The sequence below is a fragment of the Pleurodeles waltl genome, chromosome 6 (assembly GCF_031143425.1).
Source record: "Pleurodeles waltl isolate 20211129_DDA chromosome 6, aPleWal1.hap1.20221129, whole genome shotgun sequence".
In the NCBI taxonomy this organism is placed as follows: Eukaryota; Metazoa; Chordata; class Amphibia; order Caudata; family Salamandridae; genus Pleurodeles; species Pleurodeles waltl.
This window is the reverse complement of record NC_090445.1, coordinates 819,411,831-819,435,291: the sequence shown is the minus strand read 5'-3', so window position 1 is coordinate 819,435,291 and position 23,461 is coordinate 819,411,831. Positions and strand designations below refer to the sequence as shown.

The 23,461-nt window shown below is 43.0% G+C and overlaps 1 protein-coding gene across 3 annotated transcripts in view; it reads right to left on the bottom strand.

Moving 5' to 3' along the window:
* The window catches only part of COL17A1 (collagen type XVII alpha 1 chain), a 159,379-nt gene that overhangs the window by 97,294 nt on the left and 38,624 nt on the right, over positions 1 to 23,461 (bottom strand). For all 3 annotated transcript variants that reach the window (XM_069239450.1, XM_069239451.1, XM_069239452.1), the window contains exons 8-15: positions 17,899 to 17,946; positions 14,594 to 14,737; positions 11,768 to 11,923; positions 10,808 to 10,879; positions 8,975 to 9,049; positions 7,786 to 7,854; positions 3,013 to 3,171; positions 1,078 to 1,161 (exon numbers count right to left, since the gene is read on the bottom strand). In XM_069239450.1, the coding sequence (XP_069095551.1) occupies positions 1,078 to 1,161; positions 3,013 to 3,171; positions 7,786 to 7,854; positions 8,975 to 9,049; positions 10,808 to 10,879; positions 11,768 to 11,923; positions 14,594 to 14,737; positions 17,899 to 17,946 (807 nt within the window). The remainder of the gene's footprint in view (positions 1 to 1,077; positions 1,162 to 3,012; positions 3,172 to 7,785; positions 7,855 to 8,974; positions 9,050 to 10,807; positions 10,880 to 11,767; positions 11,924 to 14,593; positions 14,738 to 17,898; positions 17,947 to 23,461) is intronic.

Below are 23,461 nucleotides of genomic sequence, written 5' to 3'. Positions count from 1 at the left end.
GGATTGTGGTGCTTTAGGTAGTAGGACATTAGCAGAGCTGGATGAACCATGTTGCTGTAACTTTTGTGACCATTTGTACATTGGCCTGTCTACGGTGTTTCACGCATTGCAGAAATGTGAAAACTGGAATGGCAATTGCGCTCTATATAGTGGTGTATACAATATTTAATTTGTTTCCCCTCAGAATTATCCTTAAAACCTATTGCATTTTAGCAAATATTATTGGAAGATTGTGCTGTAAAATGCATTTTTATGACCATATTCTTTACAGGGCAGAACCTCTCCCAAACAGCATGGATAGAGACAAACGCCCTGACTATTCTTAGTGCAACTAATGATACTTTCAGGGATGTTTGGCTTCTCAATTTGAAGAACACTATTAGCATCTTAATAGAAATGGTGCAAACCTTAAATGAGGGGAAACCAAGGCACAAGAGAAGAGTGTGGCCACTGAATGCTTAATGTGAGATCCATAGAATGATGGATACAAGTTAAGATTTGCATTTCCCTTTTCAAAGAAACCCATTAGTGCTCATGGAGCTTCTCAAATAGAGTAAAACAAATGGTTGAGAGAGACTGAGCTAGTGGGAAGGGGAAAGGTTCAGTGAAAGTTGTATACAGGCCTTCAGAGAACTCCACAGTGACCTGATGGCAAGAGAAGCAGCACTGATGGTAGGGGACTAAAGACGCAGGATCCCCTTCTTAACTTTAAAGTTCATCACAAGAGACATATCATTGGAAGTAAAAATCCATCTGGATTCTCTTAGCTTTAACACTCATTTTCAATGGAGGAGGATGGCTGTAATGCAGGCATGCAGTAAAAAAAGACCCACGCAGTTGTAGGCCACATTCAATACAATATTCAGTTAAAAACATAATTCTTCCTCAGCTCATAGAGCATTACAAAACGTACAACCCATTCCCCTAAAGTAGGCAGAGTATACAAGACCAGGCCATTCTTAATATGGGAGATCATTTTAAAGGGGATTAGAGTGAACATATCAAATAAGAAAGCATTTTCTTGTTCTTCCTACATTCCTCTAAAAAGTTGTATCATTGACTAACAGGAATACTCACCATTTGCTTCTGTTTTGTAGGAAGTGTCTGACGTGCTTGTCGTGTATTGTTTGTCTTTCTTCATCGTATCTTCACTAGCAGATCCTGTACAATCACACAGGGAACATACTGAGTGATCAAAGAGTCACAATTCCTGCAGACTTAACCGTGCATTGACTACATTTATGAGATGTAAAACAAGGTTTGTAGATTATAGTAGGGAATATTGAATCTCGATATGGGATAGAATACTGTTACAACAATATTAAGGGACAAAATACAGAAAGGTAAGTGCACAGAGGGAGGTAAGGATTTGCTATGCTTACCTCCACATATAAGTACCTTTAAGATATTTATACCATCAAGGTACATATATGTGTAGTTGGGCATATAAAATGTATATAAACTTACCTTTCAATGTTTGGCCCCTCAAAATGAATGTAATGATTTTCTGTCTCATCAATATTCTGGAATCTGTATTCCCACGCTATACCAGATAGTAGAAACGTGCTCACTGATACAGATAGACTGTCCTGGTTTGTGCCCATGCAGGTGCTGACGCACATGCTTTGCGATATTTATTACAGTGTGTGGCATACGCAAAAAACATTCCTTTAGGAATTTAAAATTTTCAAATAGTTTTTAAATGGATGGCTTGGAGTATTCAACTAATTTGCTTTTAAAGCGAATAACGAACACTTGCTTGTGGGAGTACAATATTTGTATTAGATCCTTCAGGTACGATTGTGTGAGGGAGTATCTGCTCTTCACGTAGTACATTAGAAGCAGAGCTTAGAACTGGAGGGGTAGAGTGCTGAATCTTTGCTAATTGCAGTCACTGTGATCTTATGAATCTTACTACCCTCTTTACTTCCATTACCCAGCTCTTAATGTAAAAAACGTGGCTTATCTAGAGGATGAGCCATGATGATTTGTTCACTCCTTCTAATTCTATGAACATTTGAAACACTAGCTGATTTTCCTGGTACATGATAATTTTCTCTGTAAAAACGTAATAATTCACAGAGGCATTGATTGACATGTTGGACAGTCTGGTAGACTATGGTGAGTAGTCATCAGTATCTAACCAGATTCGCTACTAAATGAACCGAGGACTGACAGGCTTGTGTAATTTTACAAGCAAGTAGCCACTCTTGTCCCCACTGAGGTTGCTTCTAATGGTGCATGTGAGCTACTCTTACCAGAGCGCTGTGTCTGAGAAGCAACACCCTCTGTTGCTATAGTTACATGCTTAATGGGAAGAATCCATCAGTGGACCTCCCAAAGGGAGGTGTTGATATTCAGCAGAAGCCATAACACAGTGTACTTAACCTGCATCCACTCTAAGTGAACTTGCCCCTAGAACAGGAAGCAACAGATCAATTGTTCTTTTAGATGTACTGGTATAATGATTAGCAGTTCTGAAAATAACTTACCCAAAATATCTGCTGCAGTAAGGTCTTCATTGATATGGGGGAACAGATCGGGTACTATTGCTGCTAGGTAGCCACCTGCTACCTGGCTTAGATTCTTACCTTAGCAAGTGCTTACCATCACAGCTTAATCAAACCTCTTTGTTTCTGTATAACTTTATATCAAATCCCGTTGGCTACGCTTACAGAAACCCACACTAAGGCTCTGCTCCCACTGAAAGGAATGGTTCACTAGGGAGTTGGTTACCTACATACCATATTTTGTCCTCTTTAATGATAGTGGTAGTGCCAACCTTGGTTACTTCATTCACTGAATATACAGAAAGAATTGTTTTTGTAGAAGTTCCTTCCATCTAAATATTGTCTTAGTGATAGGATTAAATGTGTGACCATATCTGTCAACCCATTGGGTGAGTGTCAGGCTGATATCACAGCTAATACCAAAACATTAACTATCAGGTATTCTTGTCTATCCTATGACTATGCATCACAGCAATATACACTGGTCAAATGGAAAGCCTACCGCTAAATCCAGTGCTGGCTGCAGTGAAGACCTTCCCGCTGTCCTTAGACATGATGAGCAGCTCCCCGTCCTTCTTTGTGGGGACGTTCTCTTTTTCGAGGAGTAGGAACTTGTAGTCCTTGCGGAGAATGTCATCGCTCTGTGCATGCCCTGTTGTAACTAGAAATCAATTAAGAATCAGGACTGAACTAGAGCTTGTGCTATAGGATATAAAAGCAGGAACATGAAGATGCACGCACAGTGGATATAAACACATTTTCACTTTCTCCATATATTCTAGGACGGGAGTTAGAATAGTACAGTAGACCTCCCAGAGTCAACACAACCCTCCGCTGCACCTTAAGTCTCACCTGAAGGCAAAATGCAGAGGAAAGTAAGTATTATATTGCCACTCAATCCATATATGGTTTAAGCTATCAGATAAAGCACTTAAAATACATAGAAACCAAATGTACAATCCTGATTGTGGTACAACAAGGAATACAACCTAAACAAATGCAAATACCTGATGCACCTATGCCACATTGTATATTCCACAAACCAAAATCCTACAAACTTCTACACAAAAACAGTAGCAGGATTGCTATGATTCAATACATCACTGCCAGCAGAGGAGGCTAAAATGTAGCTTGGCTTTTTTCTAGTTTTAAGGTTTTCTAAAATCTAATTGCTGTGATGCATACGTAATGCAACAGAGAATATGACTGAACCATAGGGCATTTCTGGTTTGAGATGATGTTCACTTCACTCTACATATTAAATAAGTCTCTTGATATGCATTTATTGCAATCAGGAATACCATCTATAAATACTGTGTATCTTAATGACAAATAAGGGCATCATCTGATTCAACGGGTAGCTTTAAAGAGAGTTCTCGAAGATTCTGAGTAAGTGGTAATGGAGACAAGACAAGGTATTCATAAAGAATACATAGATAATGTATATTATACACATTTTAAACATGTTGAGCCCCATGCCACAGCGGATACCCACAGGTTATAATAAGGTGAAGGGGGAGAGGATTAGGAGTAGAGTGCTCTTCTGATCAGCAGCTTTGTCTTTGGGATTGCCTGCTCATAGGTCATTGGGATGTGAGATCCAGTAACAGGCCCCCGGACCCTGAATGACTATAATCTTGATGCAGCAATGGGGACTGTAGGGTGAAGTTCAGGAACTTTCAGGTTTTAAGAAGCAGTGTATTGGGTGGGAGATAGTGAAAGTTTAACTGTGAGCAAGTGAGGGTCCGCAGCTTGGCATATGGTTGCATATAAGTATTTTGTCTGTGTGCGTTTGTCCCTGAATGTATGTTTATTTTTGTTTATGGATACAGTACTTGTAGGCGTTCTGTTGGTCATATGCATGTCAGCATGAATGCATAGCTTGTGAGTGTGTGTTGGTGTGCCTGTGTGTGTGTGTGTGTGTGTGTGAGTGTGTGTTGGTGTGCCTGTGTGTGTGTGAGTGTGTGTTGGTGTGCCTGTGTGTGTGTGTGTGTGTGTGTGTGTGTGTGTGTGTGTGTGTGTGAGTGAGTGTGTGTTGGTGTGCCTGTGTGTGTGTGTTTTCAGCTCTTGGGCACTGAGTATTGTTTTTGTGTGAATGCTCTATTTAAGAGCAAGACCAATATGGCTTTGGCAATGCTTAGTTCCTGTCCATTCTCATTTGGAGTCATCTTATGAGTTCCACTATTTGTGATTTCGATTTTTACTTCCAGGACACCTATTACTTTCTTTCTTGTTTGACATGTATCTGCAACATGACTGTGCTGTGTCTTACTCTTGGGGCTGTGGCAGATATACCTAGGCTACTAGTCCATCAGATTACATGCTCCCCTCTCATAATGCGTTGGTGTCATTACCAGCATTTCTGACAAGTTGATAACTTCCAGGCCGATGCAAATGTGTACTGGAGGGACAAGTCTACTGAGAAAGGGGGGTTGGCTGAAATGGCAAAGGCCACCAACAAAACCAATAAAATAAAAACACAGGATAAACTGTAGGTGTGAGCTGAGATGATGAAAATAACACATGAAGAATTATTCCCTGGAGTGAAGAATTTGGTAGTCTTACTGATATGGATCGAGTGCCTTGTGTTAGTATCAATTGATCCTATTGAAGTCTTGGCGTTCTTGAGTTTTCAGAAGAACACTGCCATTAGTAAGTGTAGGAAATGCAAACTTTGAGTCACATGCTGCCCACTAGCAAACACTGCAGAGACGTTCGTTGCTCTCTTGAGGTAGATAGCTTTTTGAAGACATCATAGGAGGTCTAAAGTATTGTGCTTGGAACCTGATGCTTAAACACCTAATCCCTTTTACTCTAAGCAATGTTCAGAAGTAATGTGCTTTGTCTGCATCGCTCAAACAGCCGGTGAGTATAGTTCTAAAGAACACTTCCAAGTCTACATGTGGCTGCCACCCACCGACATGCTTACAGGCACATGTCAGAGTCTGGGAAAAAGCAACAATAGTCAGCCATCTCGAGCAACTAAATGACAATGAACCATTGTGCACCTCAAGCATTAAATGACGCCACATTGCGGGGAATTAGAGGTGGAAAAACACTGCTCCCAATGGGTCTTCCAAAATAATCAAGCCATCCCTTTTATAGGATCATCTTGGCTTGCCAATCAGGTTTTTATTTTGTCAGCAGTACAGATGTGTTAGGTTGCCCAGGCTCAAACTGAATGCCACAGAGTTGATGAAAGGAGCGAAATCTGAATGAATGAAGTGCTGTATGTGATTCTCCCCTCCACAGTATCGTTTTTCAAGTTGCAATGACAACAATTTCCCCTTTAGCGCTGTTTTTCAACTGCATCTATTTAGTCAGATACAACTGTTTTAGTGTTTGGCAGTAAGCCTAGAAATCTTTAAGGAAGTGCTGTTGGCGACATTCCAGAGATGCCCATTAAAATAACAAATTTCATTTTTCCTTGGTTCCCTTATTTCATTTGACCAGGGGACAAAAAATTGAGATAACCGAAGCACCACAGAGGCATACAGACGTGTTCACATACTGTCAAGCACATAATGTTAATCACACTTGTAAAACCACATTCTCGTGACAATTCAACAAATTAAATGTGATTCTGACATATTTGTTTAAACCATTGTGCTTCTTTCTAACTCTCTAACTTAGTACATCAAACGTTATAAGACAAACATATGCTTCCACAATGTGATGACTCGTCTATACCTGTACAAGAAGGCATGAACAATTTAGAGGGTAACCCCTTTTATAAAGGCCCAGGAGATAGGGTTCAGCCAAACAAACGTTTTCCCCACTTGACTTATTGTTAAAATCCAAACTTTCACTATGTGGATGCTTAATTGTCAACACAAGAACAACAGACATAACTTTGATCTCAAACAATAACCAATTATACTCCAACCACAATATTTAAATTATCTAGTAATATTTCATGAAATACTAGTGACATTTGTTAGTATAGTTCATCACCCATTGGACCAGATCATCAAAATAATTGATCCAAAAATAACATAGAAAACAACTGTATATAAAGTACTAAAAGAGTCATTGTGTCAACGGAGAATTTTGGTGGCTGCTGGGCCGTTGTCACACTTTCTTCATGACCAATAACTGAATTAAAACTAACATTTAAGGCTTTGCAGCTCAAATTTCACATGGGGCAAACCAACTATAGCAAGTCTACTGTTCCTTTCCTGCCACAAGCAAGACCGTTGCTATGATAATGCAGATCTCAGCAATCAATAAATTGTTCCTTAAAGTGGCATTTTCATGTACCTGTCTGTTTTTAAAAAAAAGGAACAATATTTTGTGTTCCTTCTGGAATCTGATTTTAACAAGAAGACAGGGCATCGTCAGCCTGCAGGACCTGCACTGATTCATAAACTAGCAGATACAATGAACCGTGTGAACTGCGCCGAACAGACAGGTAACTGAAAATGGCACTTTAGGAGCACATGAAATTTGAGCTGCAAAGTCTTAAAGTGTAGTTTTAATTCAGTTACTGATCCTGAAGGAGGTGGGATAAAGGTCAGGGAGCCAACGAAACACTGTGTTGACACAATCACTTTTTTAGTATTTTGAATGTATACAGTTGTTTTCTATGTCATTTTTGGACCAAATGTTTTTAATGACGTATCTGGTCCAATCGATAATGAACTATATTAACAAATGTCTAAAATTTTAAGTGTATTTTTAAAATATTTATGAGGTTCTAAATATTGTGGCTGGAGCATAATTGATTATTGTTTGAGATCGAACTGATTTCTGTTCTTTTGAATTGATAGTGGTTCGTCTGTCACTGTACTATTGTCTTTAGTGGAATGGTAGTGGATCATCTTGGATTAATACCTTGTGTGGACTGAAATTTACTGTGCTGTCTTGTTGCCTCTGACAAGGTTTATAATTAACATATCATACTATGGATACTCTGTGGGACACATTTTTTCAGTGGTGGGCCCCTCACTGGGGAACTTCTTACTGCACATTTGTAGTTCCATCACTGCTCATCTTAAATTCAGGAAAGGGTTGAAAATGTTTTTATTCTATAAACATCTCAGGTAAAAGTGAAGTGCTAGAAGTCTTGTGTTGCATGAATAGAGGTAGGACTTTGGTATTAGTATGACAATTGAAAATGGATATAGATTGTGTTTGGGGCTGAAGATAACCTGAATTCAAAGATTTCCTTGATATTATATTGGCTATATAAGTGTAGTGATTAATATTGCAGACACGCCTTGCAAGACAATCGCAAAGCATAGCCAATTTTTTTGTAACTGTCACACGAACATACCAGCGGAGGTAGACATGCTGCTGCTGATGGTACCGGTGCTCTGAGGAACGTTTTTCTGTACGCCATACACTGCAATAGAAACCATGTGAATAAGCATGTAAGAGGGACAAATAAATGGGGAAATTGTTTATGAGGTGCATCGCAGTGTCAGTAGAAACATCCACCATGGACCAGACATTTAGGCCCATATCCCATATTTATACTTTTTAGCCTCGCATTTGCGTCATTTTTTGACGCAAAAGCGGCGGAAACTTACAAACTACAAAATGACACAAATGCGGGGCTAAAAAAGTATAAATATGGGCCTTAGTTTACCCTCTAAAACAGGTTTAAGGTGTAGGGGAGATCATAGGGGTTTCTCTAAGTTCACAGAAGATGGAGTGAGTCATCTCAAGCTCTGCAAATGGGCACAGGCAAACATATTGAGGTCATAAGCTGGACACATGGGCGGCAATTCACCAAAATGCCAGGGGTAGTAGAAGTGACATCCCGCGCCCTTTGACCTCCACTTTCGTTCACAGACACATACTTACACATACACGCAAATTCACACTTACATACTCTCACATAAACACACTCTCACCCGCAATCACACACACAACATGCGTTTAAAAGCATTTCTACTTACCTCAAGTGCCATGGAAGGGCATATTCACATTTTTATTACACTAATAGTGAATAATATTTTATTTTTGACTATTAGTGTAATAAAAAATTTACATAAAACAAAGAGAACGAAGCCCCAACTAACCTCCATAGGGACGAGCTGCCACTGTGTTCCTGGCACTGAATTTGCCACATCTGAAGCAGGGGTTCGCAAAGGCAGTACCAGGGGTTACAGAGGGCAAGCCAGGGGTCGCGGGTGAAACTTAATATTTCACTTTCTGTTAGATTGTATTATCCAATCTGTGTCAGTGAGAAACGATTTGAGCTCGGGTGTTGAGGTCACATTGCTTTACTGCGATCACACATAGAAGGCTTTGGACAGAGAAATTCACAAATTAAATTCACCCCTAGAGATCCTTTTATTACCTGACAATGTTGGCCATGTATTATTGGAGCCCTGTACAAGGATCAGCTGCAGGGTGTCACTGCACAGAAGGTATGTGTCCCAAGCAGTTACATCACACATTAGAGCAATGCAGGGGAACTTCTAATGCTAAAGTGATTTTGAAGATCACATATTCACCTGTGGAGGCTGTGCCTGCTGAGCTGCTGCTAATTGGGACATATCCCGACGTAAGGTTGTTTTGAACGCCAAACACTGTTGAAAAGAGATTATCAGAGGCAATTTTAGGTTTGTTAATCTGTTGTTATACACAATGCATGAATCAAGCTCACAGATACTTGTTAGCTTAATTTAGTGGACAGTCTACAAGGCCCAAAACAACAATACAGATTTTGGAACCAGACATTTTAACTCATTTATTAATAAAGTGTGATACTTTCTAAAGTAGCATCATCCAGCTGTTACTCCTCTTGACTACAGCAGACACTTCCCCCACTATTATACAAGAATATCATCTGGGTGGGTGAAAGGAATCTTTAATCCATATTAATCCAGACACAGAGGGATTGCACAAAGTACTCTCTCATTGCTTGACCAAGTGGGAAAAAACACATTGGGGGGGGGGGGGCGCGGGCTGCTGCCTGACAATTTTCACCAGGCATCCCATGGAAGCCTTGGAGGAAAATGCCTACACTGAGTTGATGGTGCAGTATTGTGCATTGCCACGAAACACACAAATTGGGATGGGAGGTATGCTTGCAATTAGTCTAACTACAGGCAATCACTTGTCACCACTGGAAAAAGCCTAACCCAACTGAAGAGCCCAAATCAGTGTGAAACTGGTGTTCAGTCGCTTGTTTTCTGCTTCAGGGAGTATGGGCCAAGCAGTTTAGACTGGAGTGTTCCAAATGGAGCTTGGTTAAGACTTATTTGCATATGATTGGGTCCAAACTGAGGTGGTATAGCTGGCAAAAGAATGATGTTTTGGAAATGCTACTTTGAACGATTGCAGAGGTTAGACTAATTGCAAGATTTTCTCCCATCACCTTTTGTGTGCTTAATGTACCACCGTAAGTTTCAAAGGTATGTCCAGACGTGGGTCCTGTGCTCACTGTGCCACTTGAACCAAGCTTCACCTGACTGAAGAGCCCCAGTCAGGGCAAAATTTGTCTTGGTTTGTTTGTTTTCTGGGTCAGGGAAGACCTGGTCCAGCAGTTCGGTCTGGACTGTTCAGAATGGAGCAGAGTCAAGAATGATTTGCATATGGTTGGGTCCAAACTGAGGTGGCATGTGAGCAAAAGGAAAATGGGCTTTGATACAATCCGGAGTGATTGCCAGTGGTATGGTTCACAGCACGCATTCCTCCCAGCACCTTTTGTGTGCTTGGTGCCTTGCCACAAAAACACTCTAAGGAGTAGTGGAAGGAAATGCTTGCGTTCTCTGTGTACATTGCCTAACGTGGACTGACGTCTACTATACGGAGGTCAAATCTTAGAAATGTCATATTGTTCTACTTCTGTCATTGTGGTATCAAATTCAAACTGAACACTGGCTTGACTAAAGAATCAGCTATTTATCTGCTTCCAAAAGTTGAAGTTGTTGTAAAGAGATCAGAGGAAAAGTAGGCGAGTGCTCCACAAAGGTGATGAGTTGCTAACCCAGCTCAGGTTGGGGAGTTTACTCCTTTTTCATTCATCTCTTTTGGCTGTGTCTCACAGTCTTTTAGTTTCTTGATGTAAATTGCAAATGAGAAACATTATATTACAGTCAGTGTCTAGGTGTATGACACAATTGAGCAAGTCCATCTGAAGAGAGACACAGAAAACACTGTAACCAATATAAACAAGGTCATAAGAAAAACCCTGTGTACATTGGCTATGCAGCCACCCCAAGAGCTAGACAGAGTCTGACATAGGTGGAGAGATTCCCAGATCTGACCTGTCTCTACTGCCAGGATCCATAAGGAATCTCTAAAGAAGAAACATTTCCTGAATACCAAGAGCAAGCACTGACCTGTAGAAGAGGTGTTAAGACCAGAGCCCAAGGTGGGGCTACTGGGAGCCAGGTTATTAGGGATTCCAAACACTGCAAAAAAAAAAAAAAAACAACATTGATTACATAAATAAAAATATGGTAAATCACTAGCAGTCATATGAAAGGCAAACAACACAAATACATTCAATGGCCACCCTAGATACAGATACAGTAAATGCCAATAGAGTGCATCCGTGTGACTCAGAAATACTACAAACATGTTCTGAAGTCCATGCATCTCGATAACAATAAAGAAACAAAGAATAATGAAACATTCAGGACAGGATTCGTGGCAGACATCCACTTGCCGACGTTAACTAGCATGCTAGGTTCCCTTTCACTTGGAGGTTTCTTCTACGGGAGAGCTCCCATGCCCTCCTCTTCCATTCTCTTATCTCTAGTCCTCCTCGAGTGACCTTCGTCTGTTTCTGTTTTTGCGTGCAGTAGCTGCTCTGCAGCTGGAGGATGACCAATGCTGCTTCTCCCTGCCTCGTTTTAGATCTCTTCCAGGAGTCCCCTTTCTCTTTCCTTTTACCAATGTCAACAGAAGTTTACAAAGCACAGCCAAATGGCAGACGTTCAGTCTATGAACGCAAGTTGCAGAAGAGCCATTTTTATTTCTGGTGCTCAGTTCTGTTATTGTAAACTGTACCTAGATATCATTGTGTACATGTTTTGGTCAATCTAGAGTGTCTTAAATTTTGGGTCATTTGTATTCAATTAAAATGGATTTCATCATTAAAAAAATGAATGTATGCATATAATTCTGAACTCTAATGGTTCGAGGTTGCAGTGTTCTTTTTGAACAGTAGGGTCATGTCATTAGTAATGACAGTGCTTTGACCTTACATCAGTACTATGTTCTGAAAAATGTAACAGGGAAGGCCATTCAAGATCATCAGATGCCAGGAATTGAATCTGCAAATATTTTTATTGTACCTGATCCTGTTGATTGAGCATTGGCATTCATCATCGATGACCCGTGCATCATGTTGTTGTGGTAGCTGCTCATGGATGCTCCAGCCGGCAGCGTGGACGTCCACATGTAGGGTGGAAGGGCAGCGTCGAGGATGGTCGTGTCGTATGTTCCTGATACTGTACCAAATAAGAGCACAGTTAGGTGTATAACCACAAACTGGGAAGCAGCACCTCTGCTGTATTTTATTCTAAGTGAGGGAGACCTTCTGTGTTTGGCCCAACTTAATCCTTTAAGTGAACCAGCACTGAAAATAAGCTTTTGATGTGTATGTAACCTTTAGTGTTAATGCAGTTGGCACACTTTCTGGATTCTTTATCAGATAAAGTGACCTCTGTATAAATAATATAATGTGCTGCACCAGTTCCGCATCGCTTACGATTCGTAGGTTTTGTGTACATCTGTAAGGAGTCATGGATGTATGCTGGGTGTGCCCAGGTCACTTGCCATCAGAAAGAACGCAATGTGTTGCCACAATAGCTGAGCAACACACCTTCATTGAGTTATTTGCCTACATTCCCACTGCCTGGGTTATCACACAGTGGCTTGTAGGAGGAAGGCTATAAGACTCTTAAAACAAATACAGTGCCAAGATTAACTCTCCATATGATCGTTCATGCTATTAATGCCCCACAACAGGGTTGTCCAGACCTATAAGGCAATCAGGCAGTGACCGATAGGCTGCCCTGACAGGTCAATGAGTGGGTTGTTTTTTTGGCTGTTTAATGGCCTGTATTATGGTCTGATAGGCAGGTTTTTACTGTTGATTTCCCGGACATTACTTCAAACATTGTCTGCAGCAAGCACAAATCCGCGCTGCCTCCTATACCATGCAAAACACCTAGACAGTGTGCCTGTACAAGATCAAAACAACCCCGATTTGCAACTGTGCGTCACGTTTGTTTAGCTATTCACAATTGGGGTCGGCCACTTTTATCTGGTGCCCATGCCTATTGTCTGTCCCAGGTCGAGACTGCCCTCCAGCACTTTAGTGAACCAATTTTTTCTCATCCAATTTTATAAGAAAGTGAGGTAAACAGAAACTGCTTTACGTCAAGCAGCACATCGGCTCACAAGGTAAATGCGACAGAAATTGACCTGAAATCGACAAGGCTTGTTAATATGAAATGTGAGACCCACTGAGACTCCGACGGCCAGTGCTCTCTGGAGCAGATGCAAAGACCACAAAGCTCAGAGCTTTGGCCCAGTGTACTTTGGTTCCCACCAGTAATAATACTTTTTCCACAGGACATCTCAAACATCTCAGCATTACAAATATAATGACTTAAGCAAATCGTATGGTGAATACTCTATAATTAATAGCCGGCAAACAACCTCTGTGTAAAACTCACGTGCTACTTTTACAACAAGATTTAGAAGGCTCCCGATGTTTCATGTTGCAGTCTAGACATTCAGGGGCATATTTATACTCCGTTTGCGCCGAATTTGCGTCGTTTTTTTCGACGCAAATGCGGCGCAAAACTAACGCCATATTTATACTTTGGCGTTAGACGCGTCTAGCGCCAAAGTATGAGGAATGAGCGTCATTTTTTTGCGTGAACGCCTTCCTTGCGTTAATGAGATGCAAGGTAGTCGTTCCCGTCTAAAAAAATGACTGCGACGCAAATGCGTCGTATTTATACTCCCGGGCAAAAATCACGCCCGGGAGTGGGCGGGGCAAAAAACCCTGCATTTGCGCCTCTTTTTAACGCCTGGGTCAGGGCAGGCGTTAAGGGACCTGTGGGCTCAAAATGAGCCCACAGCTGCCCTCCCATGCCCCCAGGGACCCCCCCTGCCACCCTTGCCCACCCCAGGAGGACACCCAAGGATGGAGGGACCCATCCCAGGGACATTCAGGTAAGTTCAGGTAAGTATAATTTTTATTTTTTTTATATTTTTTTTTGGCATAGGGGGGCCTGATTTGTGCCCCCCTACATGCCACAATGCCCAATGACCATGCCCAGGGGACATAAGTCCCCTGGGAATGGCCATTGGGCAAGGGGGCATGACTCCTGTCTTTACTAAGACAGGAGTCATGTAAATGGCGTCTGGGCGTCGTTAAAAATGGCGCAAATCGGGTGGAGGCGATTTTTTTGCCTCAACCTGACTTGCCCCATTTTAAGACGCCCTAACGCCATTTTCCCCAACGCCGGCGCTGCCTGGTGTACGTGGTTTTTTTCCACGCACACCAGGCAGCGCCGGTCTGCTAGCGCCGGCTAACGCCATTCAATAAATACGGCGCCCGCATGGCACTTCAGAATGGCGTTAGCCGGCGCTAAACTTTTTGACGCTAAACTGCGTTAGCGCAGTTTAGCGTCAAAAAGTATAAATACGGGCCTCAATTTCAGGGGGTGTAAGTATTAGTCCCCAGAGGAGGCTTAAGCATATAGTGGAATCATGGAGATTGTTATTTTAATGCAATGTTATGGGGATGTTGTGTGTCCTGTAAATGCACACCTTAAATAAAAGATTCCTTCTTGCAACCAACCACAGGAACTCTCTTCAAAAAAGATACTACCACGTCACTACATTGTTAGAAAAATTACACTTTTGTGGCTAGAAAAGCAAATGTCTCTACTATATTGAAGGGTAAGAACCTACTCCTAGAAATGTTCAAGATGTCTGTTGTGTGCTCTTCTCTACCACAGACTAGAGCACTGATGAGTGCCACTGCAAGTGTATTAAACAATTGTGAGCCAGAGGGTGGGTGATTACACAGTGCTAACATCGGAACACACAAGCACTTACAGCCTAGTACTGATTGAACATACAACACGCACACTCGGTACCTGAATGGGAGCTCTCGGTCACCATCTTTGTTTCCACTGATGCTTTTTTGGGTATTGGGAGGGTGTTTGATGGGGATCGAGTGGGGCTGATGCTGGCAGACCGGTTCCCCTTCACCAAACGTTTCACATCGTCTAGTTCGGTCCCTGGCAAAGAAAACACATTGAATTGTATTAGCTGCTAAAAGATCTACATCAAAGTAAACTTGCATCCCATACACGGATAGGAACGAAATAAAGATAATATCGGTTTCGGTAACAGCCACAAGTCAGCAGGGTGTAACTCAGTCTTACGGACACATACAGAAAGCAGAACTAGGAAAGTTAAAGTCATGGCGATTTTATTCCCATACTCCTATCTAAGTACCAGTAGTACATGAAACAACGAGGATGCGTCTCGTGCCAATATTCCATCGTTTCAATCCTATCAGAAATATTAGTTGAGGAGGGCTTTCCGTATTTTACTTGTTTCCTCATTTGTGTTTTTCAAAGTAGAACACCATTACATTCCCACCCACCTATTGCCAAAGGACCCGCCTTTTTAAATGGTTCCTTTGTTTGAGTTTGGTATTTGTAATGCTGGCCATCCTGGGTATACGTTGGGCATCTTTGGTCTATGTGTGGCCACTAGTGTCATAATGCTGGTCACATCTATAGCAATGGAATCCATATGCCATATGTTGTGAGCATCGTGGGCGTTATGGTGCCCACATGTCGTACAATGGCGATTACCATTGGAATGTTGCGGATACCATTAGCTTTAAAGTGAACCTCCCTGGCAAGTGACGGTGATAAAATGACCCAGGAGACAGACTCTAGAGATGTGAGTCAACTGCTCATGTGAGCACCTGATAAAAATTAAATGATCTTGATGCTTTTGAACCAGAGATACGTATTTACTAAAACTCAAAATTATTACCGTGAGGCAAAATTATTTTTTCGTAAGGAAACATCAAGGGTTTTAATGGAAAAATTGGGCATATGCCCAAGAGGAAAACAGTTTGTTTGATAGTAACGTGTGTGTATATTCTGAAACTGACAAGTTGAGGTTTTTAGATAGAATTGTTGTATTTGCATCATAGCTGAATATAATTGAGTAAGAATTCATACTAAGTCGAAGAGACTTATTCCTGTTGTTTTTTGCTTGGGGCAGAGGGCACTTTCTCCACAAACTTTTATATTGTTGCTCACTGGGAGGAATGTGATATTGATAAATTAGGCCTTTTCTGATACTATCCGCAGTCTCCGCTTTCTGAGTATATACAATTGGTGTAACAACTTCCATTGCCAGATTCTGACCAGCCTCTTAATTTAGCTACAAAATGCACCCAGGATCTGGAACAACAACCTCATGTCCATCAGGACTGCCCTAATGCTGTCCCAATTTTGTAAAAAAGTTGAAGTCGCTCCTCTTTAAAGAACATTACATCACAACTAATTAACTGTCACAAACCAGCTGCCGCTATTATCTTGCACAGACTTTATGCCTATGTTTCACCCTGTTTTTGACTAGGTTTGCCCTATAGAAATACCAAATACAGACCTACATATACATAGTTCTGCTGATTCTAATATGTCTCAGGACTAACTCTGCTATCTATGACAAGATGTCTGACATTTATATTTACGACCATGCCCCTTGCAAGTAGTGTCTTACTACTGTCCTGCCCGATGCTCTCACTGTTGGTAATCCAGTTGTTCTTTGGTGACCATAGTGGTAATACTGAAAATAGTGGGCACTATTGTTATCATGACTGATGAGGTCACAATTGCATCAGTGTTATTTATTAGTAGCTCAGGAAAAATTTCATTGACCTAAGTTTGGAAAACCCTGAGATTGGGGCATTTAGATGCTCCTACATACATTATTCGGGCTAACGATATTACAGTGTAAAAATTGCCACACCTGAGCCTCTTTCAAGAGGAAATAGTGTTTACAATGCCCACCTTGTATCGCACCATTGGGGCTTATTTACAAGAATCTGACGTATCGATGCGTCAGATTTCTTGCGCTGCCCTGTGCCACCAACGATGCCATAGTAGCTCTATATTTATGATACAGAGCTCCATGGCACTTTGGGGGTCATTCTGACTTTGACGGGCGGCGGACGCCGCCGCCAAAGTTACCCCGTCGAAAGACCGCTCCGCGGTCAAAAGACCGCGGGGTCATTTCGACTTTCCCGCTGGGCCGGCGGGTGACCGCCAAAAGATCACCTGCCGGCCCAGCGGGAAAGGCCCTGCAACAATGAAGCTGGCTCCGAATGGAGCCGGCGGAGTTGCAGGGGTGCGACGGGTGCAGTTGCACCCGTCGCGATTTTCACTGTCTGCAATGCAGACAGTGAAAATCCTTGTGGGGCCCTGTTAGGGGGCCCCTGCACTGCCCATGCCAGTGGCATGGGCAGTGCAGGGGCCCCCTGGGGCCCCACGACACCCGTTCCCGCCTTACCGCCAGGAACAGGATGGCGGGAAGGGGGTCGGAATCCCCATGGCGGCGCTGCAAGCAGCGCCACCATGGAGGATTCTCCCAGCCAGGGGAAATCCGGTGGTAAACCGCCAGACCCTGCTGGGCGACCGCGGCTCGGAATACGGAATGAAGCACCGCCAGCCTGTTGGCGGTGCTTCAGCCGGCCTCCACCCTGGCGGTCATAGACCGCCAGGGTCAGAATGAGGCCCATAGTGTCCACAGATACTTCACAAATTCTGACGCATCTGTGGCGCTAAAATGACGCATTGGTTGACTAGCATCAAAAAAATTACACTACTTAAGCAATGCATGGAAGGCCCCCATTCTAAAAAGCTGTGTGTCACTTTAATGCCTGCTCTGAGCAGGCGTTTAATTTTTGACGCTGTGAAGGCACAGAACGATGCAAAGAAATCTTGTAGATTTCACTGCGCCAGATCTTCATGGCTTCTAACGCAGGAATGCCTACCTTGCATACATTATACCTAGCTCATGAATAATGTGGTGCAAGGCTTCACAAACTGGCACAATGGTACCATTGCACTAGTTGGTAAATTTAGCACACTGTAGGGGACTGCTTTGCGCCACCATTGCATAAAAAAAAATGATGCAACAGTGGTGCAAGGGGCTTGTAAATAAGCCCCTTTGTCTTTACAGCCACAGAAAGATGCAAGTAGCACGCTCTCCACCTTGTCTTTATCTAATTTGCTAGGAGACCCTCCATGCAGTGTGGCAGGTTAAGGCCTTGCCTTCTTCAGAAGTGATCAAAGTGATGAGCTTGTCTGTCATGACGGTAAGTGACTTTGATTTAGTGGTTGTTGTGGATAAAAACATCCAAGATACTTACATCTGCCTGACGGTGATGCACTCTGCAGCCGGACACGAATCTCGCTCTCTGGAAGAGACAAGAAGGTGAATGATTAATTCATCGGTACATCATGCCTCGTGTTGAGTAATGGATGCTGCCAAAGCCTGGAAAAGCTTAACTGTGGCTATTGTTGTGTTTCCTGTAAACCCCTATTGGGTATCTGCTAAACCCTTTAAATATACCTGCCCAAGCCCCACAGGCAGGCAGCAATGCTATCAACAATGCAGTGAAAGTTCAGTCTTCGGATGACTGCTCCGAGGGGCAGAAGATCTGCTGACAGGCCCTGGGAGGCTCCTTCTATTGTAAACAACGGGGCTGTGCCTGGAGGCGAGCCGCCGGATGACCCTGTTACCATACGGATGGGGTATAGGATGTCAGCAAACTGTACGCCACCCTTCCATTGCAGCATTGTCACTGCATGTATTCAGTCTAGTCTTTCTTTCTGAAAAAAGTACAATGAACAGTGGATTAGGGGTGGTGTGTTGGAAAAGGAAACCGTTTCCCACATTTTTTCCATGAGGTTTTTGTTCGAATGTTGTTTGTGATAACACACACCGAGGGGTTAGGTTCAGGAGATGGGCTGAGCCTCGGAGTGAAGCGTTTATGCTGGTGTGTATAGGATAAATAGGACAGAAGTGGGTGGGGCAGCCATGCATGGCACTAGAAGATTGTGGCCCAAATATCCTCTGAGCAGAATACTGTACCTTAAACAGCGCTTAGAAAAATATAATCCCCAGGGGATATAACATCTAGCTGCAATGGATTGATATGTTTGTAAACGACATTTAGGGCAGGATATTCATGCCGGACGGTATTTTAGTTGTGAATATTATTGATACTCTGACATTCACGTAGGTGGATTTGTAAACCGGGGAGTTTCTGCTCTTCTCTGTGTCTCAGACAGAGTGATCTCCCTCATTACATTAAACTCTAACCCTGCTTGGGGGTGGCCTGCTTACCCACAGCATATGTGCACCTTTAGCTCCAGAATCAGCACCGGACTCATTAAACTGGTGTCAATGTAGAGATGACTGTACTCTAGGCTCATGAGGCAGCCCTGTTTCTCTTGTTGTGAAGTGTACTCTCTGGATTTTCGATCAACATGAACCTACCAAAACGGGCACGAGAATGGAAAGTGTAATGCAATATTAGTCTCACGTTCATTGTGAATACAGAGGCAAAGGAGATGAACGGTAGCACCGCGCGCCCTCCTGCAGGACAGGACAATGGCACGCGCTGAAACCTCAGAGAGGCGTGAATGAAAAGCGCGCGCCCCTGGAAGAATGATACGTAAGCTGTAGCTTGATCCTGCTACATTCATATCATTTTATGCAGATGTAACAGAGACGGGGTGCTTTCAGGGGTCAGAGTTGATCAGAAGGCCAGACATTAACATTAAACCACTCTTTGTTGATACAGTTTCTGCTCTGTGGGCAAACTGAAATAAAATAGAAGTTAAAATATGCATGCGTGTGAATCAATAAAAGTGCATCGCTAACGCACGAAAAATGCACTACTCTAGTGCTTAATTTGTGCTTGTTGTTTCCGGTGCTGAGCACCGGCACTTATTTTTCAGGGCCGGGGCTTATTCTTCTGCCTCAACCATTTACTGACACATGAGAAAGACGGAGGAAGAGAAAAATAAAAAGCGTTACAGTGGGAGAAAGCAGAAAAGTGCAAGAGTGAGCTGAAGGTGCAGGAAGTGTCTTTATATGGATTTAAGAGGCCCGAGACGGCTTCAGGATTAGCTGCCTCAGAATTCCGTGCTCGCGCATTTAATTGCAGCAGCCCCGTGTTTAAGAGGAAGGCTTTGGGCACGGGCACCTTTTTATTTACAAATTAAGCACTGCACTACTCGGTGCACTGTAATGGGAAATCTAGCTTGGCGCAGTTGCAAGTGGAGGTGTGTGATAAGTGGGGAACGTGCAGGTGGAAGTACACAGCTTTTAGGGGCCATGTTTGAACCCTGCGTGCAAGACACCTACGGACCATGTGCGACTATGATCTATCTCTGCAAGGCACCACTGTTATACTGTGGTGCACTTGTGCATGAGCACACCTCTACAAAATGGCTGTCTTTCAGCTCTACTACAGTGCAAGCAAATTCTTCAGGAGGCATGACAATCCACAGGCTGGGCTCTCTACTCCCATCTTCTAAAATGTATCTCTACAGCCTTCAGCACGCCGCCATTCCCGCACCTACAAAGTGGGCGGACCAACTGACTGAATGTCAAGCACACAGCTGCCTCATACATATTTACAGAGGAATGAGCTGAGTAGATCTACGCTGCCCAGCTGGTCCTCCTACAAACTACTATATACATATGTAACAAGCATTTGCAATGCAATAGGTCTCGCAATTGTTTGAGTTAGAGCTATTAGCCTTTTAAATGCATAACTGGACTTTTCTTGCCACTTAAATTGGTCAACCCTGCTGCATAATTTGGTCCTCTCGGCCACATAATTCCAGTGGCCCTGCTTATAAGTAAAGCACTTCCATTAACCTTCTTCCTCTATCTCCTGAAAAAAAATGTAAGCATTGTCATTATATTTTTGGAAATATTATTTGGTACAAGTGTAACTGTATTGCAGAGAATTAAAAGTTTCTAGGAGGTGCGCTAAATATTTTTTGCAACTAGGCTCATTTTTAACACTTGTGGGTTATGACATTTGTAGAGACGTTTTGGACTTCTGTGTTTTCTCGTTTCTGCTGCGGCAAAGGTTTTTCATTTGTACTTGCAGTGTTAACACTGACCCAAACGTCCTGACTCCAGTAAACATGTGGTCACAGTCACGACTGCAGTGCACACCCAGAACTGCACTGTGTCAAAAGCCAGAAGTCTGGGGATGCTTGTCTCTGCCATGCTGGGATAATGAGCCCCAGCACCCCTTCCCTCTCTCTCTGGGAATTGAGGAATTCCAGAAATGTTAACTGTGGGCACCTAACATTTTGAAGAAGTGCAGTAAATCTTCACCATGCACAACTCTCAGGAAGCTAAGCTTCCCTGAAGCAGCCTTTGCTAACAAACCTAGGCTGCGTGCATTAAACACTAATATGCTGGGCGGCAGCACACACTGTATAGAATGATTTCTTTTCCACATGCAAATTAATTGTTGAAGATGAAAGTGGACATGCATGACCCAATCCCCTACATTGTGGAGTGCGGAAATCCCTCATCTCTCTGCTAAACAAAAATATGTTTTTGTTCAGAAAACAACGCATGCACAAACCTCGCAGTAAATTGCACTCACAAAATTCAAAACAGATAAGTTTCAGAGCTGTGTTACTTATCAAAGAGAGCAGGACAGGCATCTGTTTTAAAGGGTCTGGTACAATAAGGGTTGCTGATAAAGTGCTCCAAACCTCCGATCGAGTTAGCGCTGTTAGCGTTTTAGTGGTGTGAACTGATGCAGCAGTTTAAAATTGGAAGGAATGGCAAAAAAATAAAAGTTAGAAAATCGGAACCACCAGGAAGATTTGGAGCTGCTGGTAAAGTCTGAGGGAACTCGACTAAGAGCTAGTAACAGGGCTGAACGAGCTCATATAGGGGAAATCACAGTTCTTTTGGGGTCCTGGTGAACTAAATGAAAACAAGTTACATGGAAGGAATAAACATGTCAAACAGGCTCTGGGATTAAAATGGCAGAGGAGGAAGAGGAACATTAAGCAAGTAAAGGGCTTTAGAACGTGTGTAGGTGACAGAGTACTAAAGTAAAGCTAGATGGGAAGATAATCTCAGTCAAAGCAAAGGTGCAAGGGGGCATCTAAACATTAAATCACGAGGCGTAGACCTAGTTCTCGTGTACACTCAAACAGTTTATTTGTGAAACCTTTGTACGAACAATGTGCACTGCGGAAATGTGACATGTATCGGCTAGCAACCTGAAATTTTCTCTGACTGAGCAAGGCAACCCATCTCTGATCACAAGGCCAGTGGAAGGAGGCAGGCGTTCTCTACACACAGGCGCTTCGACTCACCAGATAAGCAGATCTCTGCAGACATTGCCTCTGTCTTTACAACTTAAAAGATAAATGCAGCACCGCAGCTTGCCAGCCGCTTCTCGTAACATTAACAGCTGCCCCGGAAAGGCACCGTTTATGCAGCTTGATGACCTCCAGCCTCCGCTCCTCCTACACAACACAAAATGCTGATGAAACGAGGCTATTTTTTAAAAATCAGGTTGGAGGTTTCTTTTCTCCAGGAGCCTACGTGTGGGGGAGGGGAGCGAAGAGCGATGCAATGTAACTAATCCACTTGTGCTTTTTGTTACTCAAATGTTGTTGCTTCAGATGTAAAAAAAAAAAAATATCCCAGGGAAACATAGACATCTGAAGCAACAAACATTTGAAAAACAAAAAGCGCGAGGCAAATTCCCAAAAGACGGCTTCTGTTCTCGCTCTGCGCTCCGCCCCCCCCTTCAGAAGTCGTGAAGTTTAATTGCAGTGCTCCTCGCTCCCATCCCCTGCACGTAGGGTCCAGGAGAAAAGAAACCTTCTAGCCTGATTTAAAAAAACGTCTTAGAGAAAGACTGAAAGTGCACCTTTGACCATGTTGGCAGCAGGGCTGGCTGCTTGGAAGCAGTACTGTGCACAGCACCCCCTTGCCTCGCATGCCGCCTGCTCTAAGCGCCCTGGGCGTAGAAACGAAGTAGGTCCAAAACACATGCTGTAAAAATGAACAGCGTATTGATTGAGTACTTGGTCGCTGCGCTCAGGGAGGAGTGAAAACAGGAAAAGGCATGACTAATGCATGCCATCATCAAATGGGAAGCAGAAATAAAAGAGTGACAATGGAAGCAGCCAATTGAAAAAGATGGGTGGTATGTAAGCCCACAACTCTACCAACAACAGGTCGCTAAGCGACAGCGCATGCGCTGTCTAGGCTCGACCTAAAAAGGGGGCCTGCTGCGTGTCACACATGAAGATTCCCTCTGTGCGTAATAAGCAGGTATGGACCATATTGAGAATCTCGCTCATTGTGTAAGAGAAGTACACACCTCTATGACGGAATTGAACAGATTCTCTTTCCCGCCCCTGCCGCACCTGAAAAGAAAAATGCCTTCTTCATCGTCTTCCTCTTTGCCCCCCTTCAAAAAAGAAATGTAAACCTTCGCCATAGCGAAGTCAAATTTTACACGTTTCCTGCCCCACCCTCATAAAACCCCAGGGAGACTAGAGCCCGATGTAGGTGCAACCTCCAGTACAAAATCAGATGGTTTAAGAAGATGCTTGGACATCTGACACAATGACGCAGAGCTTTACAAATCAAAGTAAGGGAATTACATCCTGTTCCTGAAAGAATCAGGGAAGTTCTGTCCTGTCCTGAATCTGAATGCTTTCAACAGCTTAGTTTTCCCATGGTGCCATTCAAAATGGCGACTCTCCAGTGTATTCTTCCGTTGCCACTTTCTCGGGGCCTACCTGGCATCACTGGATGTGAAATACGCATATCTTCACATCCCGATCCGTCAAGAGCTGCCAACGTTTCCATGGTTCTGAGCACTCAGTCAAAAACATGCTTTTCAAAAATAAATTACTTTA